Here is a 14,950-nt window from a genome sequence, read left to right on the forward strand (position 1 = left end):
ACATTTTTTTTAAAACTCTGGCAGTGTACTACCTACCTTTGTACCATTTCAGGTCATTCACAGGTCTTGAACTACTTAAATTTCAATTCAAACTGGAAAAATGGGGGTTTTCTAAAACTTTTGATCAGAAAAAGAGAGTAGAGTGATCATTTTCAAGGGGACTTAATACCTTTGCAAGGCAATGTACATACTGAAAATGCTGTAAGAGTAATTACCACTTAGAGACAAGCAGAAAATAGCAATAATAATCTACAGTTTTTACCTGCTGGGTAGACTATTTGAGAGCTGGAAGGGTGCCAGTTATCACGGTCAACAAGTAACCAGAGAAAAATTTGTGGTTATGTGACAAAGACAAAACAAATCAGTAAAAAAAAAAAAAAAAACTTTAATAAAAATGAGTGTGGCCCAGTGGTTTAATAGCTGCTGTCCCAAATTTCCATACTGCTGGTAGATCGCCCAGTGCCAGCTCCCTATGTGACCCTGTGTAAGTTCATTATAGTGTGATCAGGTATGTTTAGAAACCATAATGTCTATGAAGTCATCAGAACTTATGCAATTTCAAAATCAAGTTTTATTAGCATGTGGGGTAAGAAACAAATCTCACTGAGAGAGGATTAGCACTGTGAAGGCTACAACGTCATGACTGAACAAAAAGGAATGCAGAACAGGCTATATCAGGATGCTGGATCCAAGGGGAGCCGGGGAAAACCGAGTGCTGGGAGAAGCCAGCTGGCGGCCTGTGCAAACAGCCTGGAGACCAACACTAGCTTGAGGTTTTGGAAAGAGAGGTAAGCAAAAAGTCAGACAGGATCACTAGAAAACTGTATTTGCATCGGAATCATTCGGTTAAAGGATGATACTTTTGTGAGTAGCTGCGGACTGGTTAGTAACTATGACAAGACAGACGGTGTAGACACTGATTATACATGCACAGATTTTCTAAGGAAAAGAAATCCTCTCAAATCACTGAAAATCTCACACTGAGGATTTTTTAACCACTGTTTTCCTATCTTGCTGTGATTTATAAGGAATAAAATTTCAAATCCATCCTCACTTGCCAAGATATAGAGGCTGGGTGTCTCACTTAAGCTCAGAAGATTGTGCAGACCAGAAATCCTTCAAACTAAAATCCCATGATGACTTCACTTAAGCACTGCTGATTTATACCACCGGCAAAAAGTGCCATTGGGCAGGATGGAAGGGGAATGAAGGAGCATTTATCATTGTTAAATCTCTTCTGTGAGCAAAGAATTTCATGTGTCTTGAAGCAATTAGGCCTTTGAATTTAGGTACAGACACACAGGTGACTTCAACGGGCAATAGCAACATAAACAATTCTGTAAAGTATTCAAATTTTTGTGTCCACTGACAAAGTTCCACAATCTTTTTTTTAACATTATCATTAAGGAATTTTCAGCATACATAAGAGCATGATCAGCACCGGCATGTACCAAAGCATACTAACCAGCTCATTTTCATAGTAATTTTCCCAGTGCAGTCTGAGGGGTTTCTTTGTCATCTGTAAGTAAGGCAAATATTATTAGGCAGCATTCCTCAGTATCACAGCAGTTATTCTACAAAATAAAAAAGGATGAGAGCATGCAGGGTTATTAGCTAACATATTACTAACACAGTTATGATGGATTTAATGGATTGTTCATATAAGAACAGAAACATGGACAAATATGACATTCTGTTAATGGTTATTAAGCATTTCCATTTGTGCAAGGTTGTCTGTGTTTGCATGCTCAGCACTCATCATTAGAAGTAAAAAGTCTGAAATAGTAGTATTCAATCGTCACTTTATAAAAAATGTACAGTACATCGAACAAGGTGTACAACATGTCAAAACACTGCTATATCACTTAAATACACAACACAAGCACACTCACACACAAACACACACACAGTTAAAAGATAGTAAAATAGATAATGCAAGGCAGCAGGAGCCTATGCCAATAGCCTTGGGGGTACAAAGCAGGAACAAGCCCTGGACTCATGGTAGGGTGAACACACTCACTGTGAAGCTATGCCACCACTACTGGATTGGGCATCTAATGGTAAATGAACTAAGGATGGACTACAGCAAGTGAGGAGATAACAACAGGTTGTTGGTATAATAAAGTGCATAATTATTATTGTGCAAAATGTGCATAAATAAGTTGACAAGGTAGTCTAAAATCTTCACAAGAAATAAATAAATGTAACATCACATGTGCAGTAAAAACTGACAGTCAATTTACACATTGGTGCCTGGCTATGCCAGAAACACATCCGTAACTCCTAAATACATTTGACTAGTGACGGTGTTCCACGTGGACACTGTATCCCTCATGTAACCATCCAGCAACAGCCTCATCAATCTGCTCACTTTACCTCAGAACCCTCAATGATCCTCACACATTAATGAGGCCTCTCCACCCCTCTGTACCTCTGGACTCCCATCTTCTCCTAACTGAGCAGGTCTCCCCCCTGTCAAGCAGCTCATGGCATTACACTGGTGCCCCTTCATGTCATGTGTGCAGTCACCCTTTACATGTGACTTTCCTGAGAGCTAACCCAGCACACCCAAACTTTTCCTTGCATACCACTCACTGTCGCTCTCCCGAGCACTTCTCTCCGTGTTCCTGGCTGATCTCCTGCTCCCTCTGTAGACATTCCTCTTCTTACACCTACCTACCCTTCATGCCTCAGCATCTTTCTGGCATGACATGTCCGACTCACTCCAATCCAGTGCTCACTCGATGGTTTTCTCTACGGCCTAATTATCACCTGCTGCTTTGTCAATTAAATCTGTGTAGAAGTTGTATGCTAATTAGGCTACTCACAAATGGGCTACCACTTGGACTAATCTTGTGACACAGACTGTGACACACACACTGGCTAATTTAGCTTTGCCAATCTGCCTAACGTGCATGTCTTTGGACTGTGTGAGGCGCACCATGTTGATATGGGGAGCTGCAGGTAACACTTGCTTTGATCATTGTGAGGCAGTAGCACCGTATATATACATGGGGATATAATCCAATCATATTAAAATAAAATAATTCTTACTCACTGAAACTAGCTGACAGTGCTATATAATTACTAGTGAATAATAAGATGCTTTTCCATAAAATTGCCAAGATTACAGCAAAAAGATCAATTTACCAGAGGGTAAAGTGTTTATAATATAGCACATTCAGTCATATTTCAACAAAACTGTCATTTTATACAACATCAAGTCCATATCAAAGTTTCTGTGAATTAGTGTCATCCCATAAACTGAAGTACAGCTTAGTCATGGACTCATGCACCCCAATTTGCTAAAGATGGTTAGCAACATGGCTTCCCTTTCTAGACCTAAGTTTTATGACCTCCTAGGCTGCAAGGGAGAAGGTTTTATTGCTCTTAATGTAGTAAAACAGGAAAGCAATGATGAGTAACAGATTTTAAGACAAACATGTGTACATTACAAAATAGCAATGGTTAATCGTTGGGGAAATGCCAAGAAATGCATTTCAGGAGCTCTGGCTGTACTTTGCAGCAAATGAATATTACAAAAAAATCGAGAAATTTGAGATTAGAACTTGAATGATGTCTAGGAGAATTGAGAACCTGGTTATTTTAATTCTATTAGAATGGAGACAATATAAAAGCCAAACAATAGGAAGACGACAGACCAACCACTTTAAGGATGACACTGAGACGGGATGAAGTGAGCAGGACAGTGTGAATGAGCACTGACCTGGAAAGTGACAGCACAGGACTTTTGAGTCATCATAATGAAAATGCTGTAATGGTCTGCGAAATGGACAGTAATTCAGTAGTAGCTGTGCGGCATCTGTTTGAGTGATTCACCAAGTACAGCTTTCAAACAAAGCGCTGTACAAACCAGGGAGTTTGGAGTACACTGTATGATGCATCAGCAGTAATTTGCCAGAACACACCTTATTGTTAAAAATATGCATTATATACAGGTATATCATCCTAATATACAGTATGTCTTAAGAAACATAGTTGGGGATACATTTGTAATATACACTCACTGAGCAAATTATTAGGCACAATATACTAGTACTAGGTAGGACCTTCTTGTATTTCCAAAACAGCCTCAGTTCTTTGTGGCATGGATTCAACATGATGATCTAAACACAACTTTGAGATTCTGGTCATTGTTGACTTGATGGCATCATGCCATTTGTGCAGATTCTTCAGTTGCACATTCATGCTATAATTCTCCCGTTCTACCTCATTTAGTTCAGACCAGGTGACGGGGAAGGCCACTAAGGAACACTAAACACATTGTCATATTCATGAAACCTGTTTGAGATGACTTTTGCTTTGTGACTTAGTGCATTATCATACAGGAAGTAGTGATAGGTAGATGGGTAAATTGTGGCCTTGAAGGGATGCAATTGGTCAGCAATAATACTCTAAAAGGCAGAGGCATTCAAGCGATGATTGACTGGTATTAATGGGCGCAAAGTGTGCCAAGAAAATATTCTCCACACCATTACACCACCACCACCCAGGACTGTTGACATAAGGCATGTCCGGTGCATGGACTAATGCTGTTGGTGCCAAACTCTGAACAGCAGAAATCCAGATTTCATCAGCTCAGGCAATGTTTTAATAGTCTTCAAATGTTCAGTTTTGATAACCCTGCTCCCTACTGCAGCCTTAGTTTTCTTTACTTGGTTGACAGGAGTGGAACCCTGACATCTTATGCATTCTGACATGCTTTTCTGCTCACCACATTTGTATAGAGTAGTTACTGTAGCCTTTCTATCAGTTCAAACCAGTACGGCCATTCTCCGCTGACCTCTCTTATCAACAAGGCACTTCCATTCGCAGAACTGCCACTCACCAAAAGTTCTGTGCGCCATTCTGAGTAAATTCTAGAGACTGTTGTGTGTGAAAATCCCGGGAGATCAGAAGTTACAGAAGTACTCAAACCAACCCATCTGGCACCAACAATCACACAAAGGTTACAATCACCAAAAATCACATTCTTTTTTCCATTCTGGTGTTTGATGTGAACATTAACTGAAGCTCCTGACCAGTATATGCAGGATTTGACACATGGCGTGGCAGCCACATGATTGGCTGAATAGATAATTGCATGGATAAGCAGGTGTACAGATGTTCCTAATAATTTGCACACCAAGTACATCTGAGGAAAATTTAAGAGTGAGCTTGGGAAAAAGAAACCTTTTAAAAAATTTAATAATACATTATATTGCAGAATATAACAGACAATGGCATAAATTTAACGATAATAATAATATTAATTCAAGTCACTGCTCCCTTTTATGAGTATTTGAAATTCAATATATGACCATGACTGATTAAGTACAGGTAGCTGTCCGACTGGGTCAACTGATGCAATATGCAGTGCCTCTGCATTCATGCTGGTAAATGTTTGTTATGCATGGTTATTTAATTTTCAGGATCAGACCTCTGTTCCATTGTATAATCTTTATTGCCCTATGGCCCTGACACGTCCGAATGTATTACAATTGTTAATGGTCTCTCTCTACAGTCAGCTTGTATGAGCTTTGGACAGATGACGCCCAAGCACAAATCCACGCATATTCAAGTGTATAACTCTAACGGAACACAGGAAATGTAACTCTAACTGATGATGGTGGAACACAAACAGTTTTAATGTAAATCCATTGTAAGTCCATTGCAGCTAATTTTGTTGTGCACCCTACCTCCATTTTCAAGTTCAAGATCATGTTTTGGTGGGATTATTTTCCGCCAATTTCAGTTTTTGAATTGTGGCCATTAACACCAATGTCCTTAGGGGTGAACGTGCTGATGCAAAGGCATTTCAGGTTAAATTGTTGATACAAAATAGTGATGAAGAATGTCAGTTTTTGGCCAATTGCAATAAATTATTAAAACAACAAAGATGTGCAGTACATCAGAAATAATGTAGTAATTTTAGGAATAATTGAATAACTCTCTGAAGACACATGTACAGAGTAAACTGGTCAAAGCTTTTAGGCAGGCAGCATGGCGTAGTGGTTAAGGTTTTGTAAACCCAGAGATTGCGGCTTCAAATTCTGATACTGACACTGTGTGACCATGAGCAAGTGGCTTCACCTGCCTGTGCTCCATCTAGGAAACCAAAAGAAATGGAACCAGTTGTATCTCAGATGTTGTAATTCGCAAAGGTGTCAACCAAATAATAAGTAATAATAATAAGGGAAAACAATTTAAAACCTTTTTCCCCAAATTAGTTAATGTTGCAGCAATCTCAACAGCTGAGGCCTAATTTATAAGGTTTGGATACACACAAGATGAGGCAAAAAATGTGCGAATTGAACATTTAACAAAAACATTGGGACATATAAAAGAAAACTTGATGGGGTAGTGTGCATATATTTATAGCAACTTTAACTCATGCGCATGCAGCATTTCAGAGAAACTGTGAAATGATGGCAACTTTGATAAAGTGGGGAAATGCGGCCAAACCAGTTAAATGACGACTCGCATGCATAATAATTCACATCACTGAGTTGTTATTATAATGTGTGTTGACATAACAGACATATTATACCACAAAAGAGAAGAATATGATGCACAGACTGTATTTTAGTTCTCATTCAAGAGGGCCAATGCTGTGTATTTGCACCAAAGAACGTTTTTGGGTTTTCATCCGTTTATATTGGCTACATGTTGTCACTACTCAGGGAAATGGTGAACAGGTCAGGTACAGTGCATCCGGAAAGTATTCGCAGCGTATCACTTTTTCCACATTTTGTTATTTTACAGCCTTATTCCAAAATGGATTAAATTCATTTTTTTCCTCAGAATTCTACACACAACACCCCATAATGACAACGTGAATAAAGTTTACTTGAGGTTTCTGCAAATTTATTAAAAATAAAAAAACTGAGAAATCACATGTACATAAGTATTCACAGCCTTTGCTCAATACCTTGTCAATGCACCTTTGGCAGCAATTACAACCTCAAGTCTTTTTGAATATGATGCCACAAGCTTGGCACACCTATCCTTGGCCAGTTTCGTCCATTCCTCTTTGCAGCACCTCTCAAGCTCCATCAGGTTGGATGGGAAGCGACGGTGCACAGCCATTTTAAGATCTCTCCAGAGATGTTCAATTGGATTCAAGTTTGGGCTCTGGCTGGGCCACTCGAAGACATTCACAGAGTTGTCCTGAAGCCACTCCTTTGATATCTTGGCTGTGTGCTTAGGGTCGTTGTCCTGCTGAGAGATGAACCGTCGCCCCGGTCTGAGGTCAAGAACGCTCTGGAGCAGGTTTTCATCCAGGATGTCTCTGTATATTGCTGCAGTCATCTTTCTCTTTATCCTGACTAGTCTCCCAGTTCCTGCTGCTGAATAACATCCCTACAGCATGATGCTGCCACCACCATGCTTCACTGGTGACGCCTGTCATTCACACCAAAGAGTTCAATCTTTGTCTCATCAGACCAGAGAAATTTTGTTTCTCATGGTCTGAGATGTGCCTGAGAGGTGCCTTTTGGCAAACTCCAGGCGGGTTGCCATGTGTCTTTTACTAAGGAGTGGCTTTTGTCTGGCCACTCTACCATATAGGCCTGATTGGTGGATTGCTGCAGAGATGGTTGTCCTTCTGGAAGGTTCTCCTCTCTCCACAGAGGACCTCTGGAGCTCTGGCAGAGTGACCATCGGGTTCTTGGTCACCTCCCTGACTAAGGCCCTTCTCCCCAATCGCTCAGTTTAGATGGCCGGCCAGCTCTAGGAAGAGTCCTGGTGGTTTCGAACTTCTTCCACTTATGGATGATGGAGGCCACTGTGCTCATTGGGACCTTCAAAGCAGCAGAAAGTTTTCTGTAACCTTCTCCAGATTTGTGCCTCAAGACAATCCAGTCTCGGAGGTCTACAGACAATTCCTTTGACTTGATGCTTAGTTTGTGCTCTGACATGAACTGTCAACTGTGGGGACCTTATATAGACAGGCGTGTGCCTTTCCAAATCATGTCCAATCAACTGAATTTACCACAGGTGGACTCAAATAAGCTGCAGAAACACCTCAAGGATGATCAGGGAAACAGGATGCACCTGAGCTCAATTTTGAGTTCATGGCAAAGGCTGTGAATACTTATGTACATGTGATTTCCCAGTTTTTTTATTTTTAATAAATTTGCAAAAATCTCAAGTAAACTTTATTCACGTTGTCATTATGGGTGTAGAATTCTGAGGAAAAAGATAAATGTAATCCATTTTGGAATAAGGCTGTCCATCCATCCATCCATTGTCCAACCCGCTGAATCCGAACACAGGGTCACGGGGGTCTGCTGGAGCCAATCTCAGCCAACACAGGGCACAAGGCAGGAACCAACCCTGGGCAGGGTGCCAACCCACCACAGGACACACACACACACCCACGCACCAAGCACACACTAGGGCCAATTTAGAATCACCAATCCACCTAACTGGCATGTCTTTGGACTGTGGGAGGAAACCGGAGTAACATAACATAAAATGTGGAAAAGTGATGCGCTGTGAATACTTTCCGGATGCACTGTATTTCAGAGGCACGCTTCACTCCGTCACACCTGCTATGCTGGACTGAGGCACTACATCCAGTTTTCATATGGTGTGGGTTTAAATGCATAAAACGTAATATGACTTTGCCAATATAAAAATCTGCACCAGTGCCTGTTTTTTTGTAATTGTAGCAATTGACTGGATTCATATTGCAAGAAGGGGACCTAGCGAGAATGAAGCTAGTTTTGTTAACCTTGACCAGTTGCATTTCAATGATGAACAAATCATCTGTGATGCCAAGATGTAACTGGTAAACATTGCAACTTGTGGTCTGTGTCAGCCTGTGATTCATTTATTTTGAGGCAAAGTAGCTTTGACAGATGTGATGGCGCTGTACGTGGTGAATGGCTTGTTCAAAAGGTTACTGGCTCAACTTTTCAGTTTTTCATATGGCTGGTACTGTGCATTGTAACAGCAATCACGTCATTACATGTGCCTGGTGATAGGGGCTACCCGCTCAGACACAGCCACCTTACTCCTTTCCCAGACACTCAGAATGCAGAGGGGAGGTGTTATACCAGGCATGATCTTGTGCTTTCAGTTGCAGAGAATAGTCAAATACTCTTGAATGGAGGTGAGGAAGCCAGTGAAGTTCTGCAGCATCATGACTGCATATGTATAATATGTATGAGGTTGATTAGCATGTTCCATATATGGAGGTTTCAGGGTGGCATTTGAGGTGTGTCTAGTTACAAGGTGATTGTGATTTATAAAGGAAAAATTGTGCAGAAATGTATGTACACAAGATTTTTAACATGTACATATTTTCAAGCTCAAACTCTCACAGTTTTGCAAATAAGGCCCCTGGCTTGTGTGGTTTTATTTGTTAGAAGATAATCAGACTTAAAGCAAAAGTGGACAAAAGACAGCATACAGTTTTGAGAACACTATTACTTCTTGAGTCAGCGGTAAAGTCTGGACTGTAATTTATCATGCAAGACGCTGTAACTGCTTCAAACCATTGGCGATTTTCTGGACTAGCAATCTTGTCTTCTCTTAACCCAAGGATTTAGTGTCAGTAAATTTCAGTGTGGGGTGAAGACATCACTGCATTGGTCATGGTATGATGCTTCTTCCTAAATTATGTTACAATTTAAAAGACTGGATGAAATAGTTTAAGATATTATGCTGAACATTAATTCAAAGAATGTGTTTTGACTTGAAACAGCTCCTTCTAAAGAAATAACCAAGGAGAAAATGGCAAAAACATTTCCAAAATAAACAATTTTATCCCTTGAATCACAATGGCAGGGGCAGAAAATGCCCCCAAATGTATTTATATTGTCAGAAATATCTTAATATGCAGGACTGTCATGAGTTCACTGATAAGCTCATCTGAGATAATCAAGAATTGTCCCAATCATGTTAAAATCGATCAAAGAAACTGGGCTGACCACCCAGCAGAATGTCACTGTTACACACAGCTGGGGAAGAATTCCACTGAAAAGGGATATTCAGACTTCGAGGAGGAGAGCAAAAAGGCATCAATGAAGAGGAGTAGCAATCCAAGACATTATGATTTGACTGACAAGTAGTAATGTCCTATTCATACATTTACTACACAGTCAAATTATTTGGCTCATTACATTGGTTTACAACTTTGATTTGTGACAGTGTATTGTATGAACTATTCTTCTTCTTTCAGGCTGCTCCCATTAGGGGTTGCCATAGCGGGTCATCTTGTTCCATATCTTCCTGTCCTCTACATCTTGTACCCACCACCTGCATGTCCTCTCTCACCACATCCATAAACCTTCTCTTAGGTCTTCCTCTTTTCCCTGGCAGCTCTATCCTTAACATCCTTCTCCCAATATACTCATCATCTCTCCTCTGCACATGACCAATCCAATGCAATCTCGCCTCTCTGACTTTGTCTCCAAACTGTCCAACTTGAGCCGACCCTCTAATGTACTCATTTCTAATCCTGTGCATCCTTGTCACACCCAGTGCAAATCTTAGCATCTTTAACTCTGCTACCTCCAGCTCTGTCTCCTGCTTTGTGGTTAGTGCCACCGTCTCTAACCAATATAACATAGCTGGTCACGCTACCATCCTGCAGACCTTCCCTTTCACTCTTCCTGATACCCATCTGTCACAAATTACTCCTGACACTTTTCTCCATCCATTCCACCCTGCTTGCACTCTCTTTTTCACCTCTCTTCCGCAATCCCCATTACTCTGTACTGTTGGTCCCAAGTATTTAAACTCATCCACTCCTTGATCCTCACCATTCCAATGACCTCCCTCTCATGTACACACATGCATTCTCTCTTATTCCTACTGACCTTCATTCCTCTCGTCTCCAGAGCATATCTCCACCTCTCCAGGGTCTCCTCAAACTGCTCCCTACTCTCGCTACAGATCACAATGTCATCAGCAATCATCATACCCCACGGGGACTTCTGTCTAATCTCGTCTGTCAACCTGTCCATCACCAATGCAAATAAGAAAGGGCTCAGAGCTGATCCCTGATGTAATCCCACTTCCACCTTGAATGCATCCGTCACTCCTACCGCAGACCTCACCACTGTCACACTTCCCTCATACATATCCTGTACAACACTTACGTATTTCTCTGCCACTCCCGACTTATTCATACAATACCACAACTCCTCTCAAGGCACCCGGTCATATGCTTTCTCCAGGTCCACAAAGACATAATGCAACTCCTTCTGGCCTTCTCTATACTTCTCCATCAACATCCTCAGAGCAAACATCGCATCTGTGGTGCTCTATCTTGGCATGAAATCATACTGCTGCTCACTAATCATCATCTCCCTTCTTAACCAAGCTTCCACTACTGTGTCCAGCCACTCATAAAACTCATCATATGCCTTTTCTTTAGCCTTCGCCACCTCTCTCTTCACCTTACCTCCTTGTCCTCTTGTCTACTTTCTGCATCTCTCGGACTATCCCACTTCTTCTTCGCCATCCTGTTTCTCTGTATACTCTCCTGTACTTCTCCATTCCACCACCAGGTTTCCTTTTCCTCCCCTCTCTGTCCAGATGTCACACCAAGCACCCTTCTTGCTGTCACTCTTACTACATCTGCTGAAGTTGCCCAACTATCTGGTAACTCTTCACTGCCACACAGTGCCTCTCTTACCTCCTCCCTAAACTCAACCTTGCAGTCGTTCTTTATTATCTTCCAAGATATGATATTTGGCTCTGCATCACTCCCTTCATCTTCTTGATCTCCACCATCTTCCTACAGACCACCATCCTATGCTGACTAACTGCACTTTCCCCTGCTACCATTCTGCAGTCTTTAATCTCCTTCAGACTGACTCTTCTGCACAGGATGTAATCTACCTATGTGCATCTTCCTCCACTCTTGTACGTAACACTTTGTTCCTCCCTCTTCTTAAAATACGTATTCACCACAGCCATGTCCATCCTTTTGGCAAAATCCACTACCCTCTGACCTTCTTCATTCCTCTCCTTGACACCATACCTACCCATCACCACCTTGTCTCCTCTGTTGCCTACACCAACATGTCCATTTAAATCCGCTCCAAAAACCACTTTCTGTCCCTTGGGTACACTGTCCTTCATCACTTCATCCAACTCACTCCAAAAATCTTCCTTCTCATCCATCGCATATCCAACTTGCAGGGCATATACACTAACAACATTCATCATCACACCTCTGATTTCCAGCTTCATAATCATTACTCTGTCTGACACTCTTTTGACTTCCAAAACACTCATGGCATACTGTTCCTTCAGAATAACTCCTACCTCATTTCTCCTCCCATCCACACCATGATAGAACAATTTGAATCCACCTTCAATCCACCTGGCCTTACTCACTTTCCATTTAGTCTCTTGCTTGCACAATATACCAGCCTTCCTTCTCTCCATCATATCTACTAACTCTCTCCTCTTACCAGTCATACTGCCAACATTCAAAGTTCCTACCCTCAGTTTCATTCTCTTTACCTTCCTCCTCTCCACCTGCCTCTGAACACATCTCCCCCTTCTTTTCCTTTGTACTGTTGTCCGCATTTAGTGTATTGTATGAATGATATTTATGTATGAAAGGTGTCACTGTAGCCTGTGCTTCATAATAATAAGTTTCTTAGTGAGTTTAATTTAAATGTAACAAATAGTACATGTAACTAAAATTAGTTGGAAATGCCTAACTTCTCATCAAGATGTAGAGTAAGATTTGGTAGGGTTGCAAAACAGGTTTAAAATGGCGTGAAGTCAACACATCAATTTGTCAATTAATTTTATAAAATATTCTCATTTATCATGAACACGTTGTGAGGTTCCTCTAGGTTATAATGGGTATACAGAATTAAGAAATAAATAAATTGCAAATAACCGGCTATTTAAAAGTACAACATTTTTTTTTGTAGTTACTTCTAGTTATTTAGCAGATAAATTTATTTAAGCGACTTCCTGACCACAAATATGACAGTTTACAAGCTTCACAGCACAAGCTGTGGCAAATTACGTGATATGCTATGGAACACAAAGAGGCAGTAGTGATGGCTGAATGAGCAAACTTGTAAGCCAAGTGCCTTACCCATAGGCCTATAAACAGCTATTATGAGAGAATATTTTATGCAAAAAAGAGGCCCTGTGTCCATTTTGATGGATGAACACTTGAAGCAGTTAATGATAGACAACATGGCTTACATGCTTACCATAATCATGTTCTGTTGTTTATACATTTTTGATAACTCAAGTTTATTTTTCTTAAACAAATTGGCCTATTTTAAACACAAATGTACTTATTTAAAAATAAAAGTATTCATTAAAAACGTACTTGTATTTATTATGATTTATGTGAACAAGGCTGCTTAAAGTAAGACAAGCATGCATTTATTTTAATTATACGTTTGGGTCAGAATGCTTCCTCTAAATCACTGTGGAAGTGATGTGATTTGAAAAACTATTTTTCTACAGTTTCAGAAATACTAATGGAAGTAATATTTACTATGGATTTAAACAGTTACATACCACTTATTCAATTAAATCACAATCATGTAAAATAAACCCAATTTCTCCTGGCATATCTTTTCTATAGGCGTGTTTACATGTGCTTCAATAACCAAATTATTCACAGAAACCTGTTTTTTTTAATGCAATGTAAACCCTAATTCTGGCTAGAGAAACCAGGTTAACAGAGGGAGATTTCTCAGTGAATAACTTGATTATGTGTCCATGTCAACCCATAACTGTTACAGATTTTGTAGTCTGCGCATGTCTGCTACACTCCATCAGCATGTGCATGTATTTGTTTGTCACATGCTTTCTGTAGTCGCTGGTAGAAGGGTCCACAAAATAAATTTCCAGAGGCAAGTGTTTGTGAAATTACAATATTCCTTCTCCTGTCTGAAATAATCTGTATCAATATTTCAGGAATCTCTAAATTTATGTTGATGTCCTGAACGTATAGTGCTAAACTCAGCAATGCAATCTTGGGAGGAGTAGGGTAACACGTTAAAAGTAATAAGTGTAAGTAATCCATTTTCATTTTCAAGTAAGGTAACACTTATTGTATCCGATTGAAGTAAAAACATCTGCATTATTATTATCCCAGCAGCACTGGGTGTAAGGCAAGAAATACACATACTGGTATATTGGTCCTTTGCAGGGCTCAGTCATATAACCAAGCAGAAAAGAGTGCAATGTGTGCAATCCAGTAACAAAACTTATAAATAAAGTGTCAGTTTGACTAAACACAATTATAAAATACAAGAAAATTATCACAGGCATCATGTTTATTTTCTGATTCACAGGGGCTGGTTTAATTACTTTTTGCGCAGTTTAAAGACCTCAGAGCATTTTGACAAAAGAGACCTCTAGAAGGTTACTTGTGCATGTACTGTAAACGTGGATAACTAAGAAATGAGGATTCTGCCTTAACTGGCTTATTCACCTTAAACTGATCATGTATGTGGGCATGTAAATCCAGTCAGTGAGAAATGGTATAAGAGTTTCAAGTTAACTAGTCAGTTGAGACCTGTCTATACCAGACTATGCTCTCTTTCACACTATATTCTCACTTTATTACAATCCATTACTTAAATATACATACATAAAATATGCATTATTTACACACACACACATTATATATATATATATATATATATATATATATATATATATATATATATATATATATATATATATATATATATATATATATACATATACATATTTCTATATTTTAAACAGTATGCATCATTGAATTTTGCCAGGATCTCACCTTCACCTTTGGAGGACCTCATTTAAAACCAATATTCTATCCTGAGAAAATGTCCCTGGCATTCCACCTAAGAAAATCTCCCTTTAATTGAGAACACCAAATTTTAGTACCATTTTCAAGGATAAACAACAGTTCTGGGTTTATTTCTAAGCACACTTGCCCCTTTGGTATGGCGACTAAGCA

General features: G+C 39.9%; 1 protein-coding gene across 7 annotated transcripts in view; it reads right to left on the minus strand.

The window, feature by feature from the left end:
• myo9aa (myosin IXAa) overlaps positions 1-14,950 on the minus strand; it is a 470,016-nt gene that overhangs the window by 172,545 nt on the left and 282,521 nt on the right. For 6 of the 7 annotated variants that reach the window (XM_039773459.1, XM_039773460.1, XM_039773454.1 and 3 more), the window contains exon 8: positions 1,466-1,519. The exons of the other annotated variant lie outside the window; for it this stretch is intronic. In XM_039773459.1, the coding sequence (XP_039629393.1) occupies positions 1,466-1,519 (54 nt within the window). The remainder of the gene's footprint in view (positions 1-1,465; positions 1,520-14,950) is intronic. 7 annotated transcript variants of the gene reach the window in all.

The sequence above is a fragment of the Polypterus senegalus genome, chromosome 12 (genome assembly GCF_016835505.1).
Source record: "Polypterus senegalus isolate Bchr_013 chromosome 12, ASM1683550v1, whole genome shotgun sequence".
NCBI classification, from domain to species: Eukaryota; Metazoa; Chordata; class Cladistia; order Polypteriformes; family Polypteridae; genus Polypterus; species Polypterus senegalus.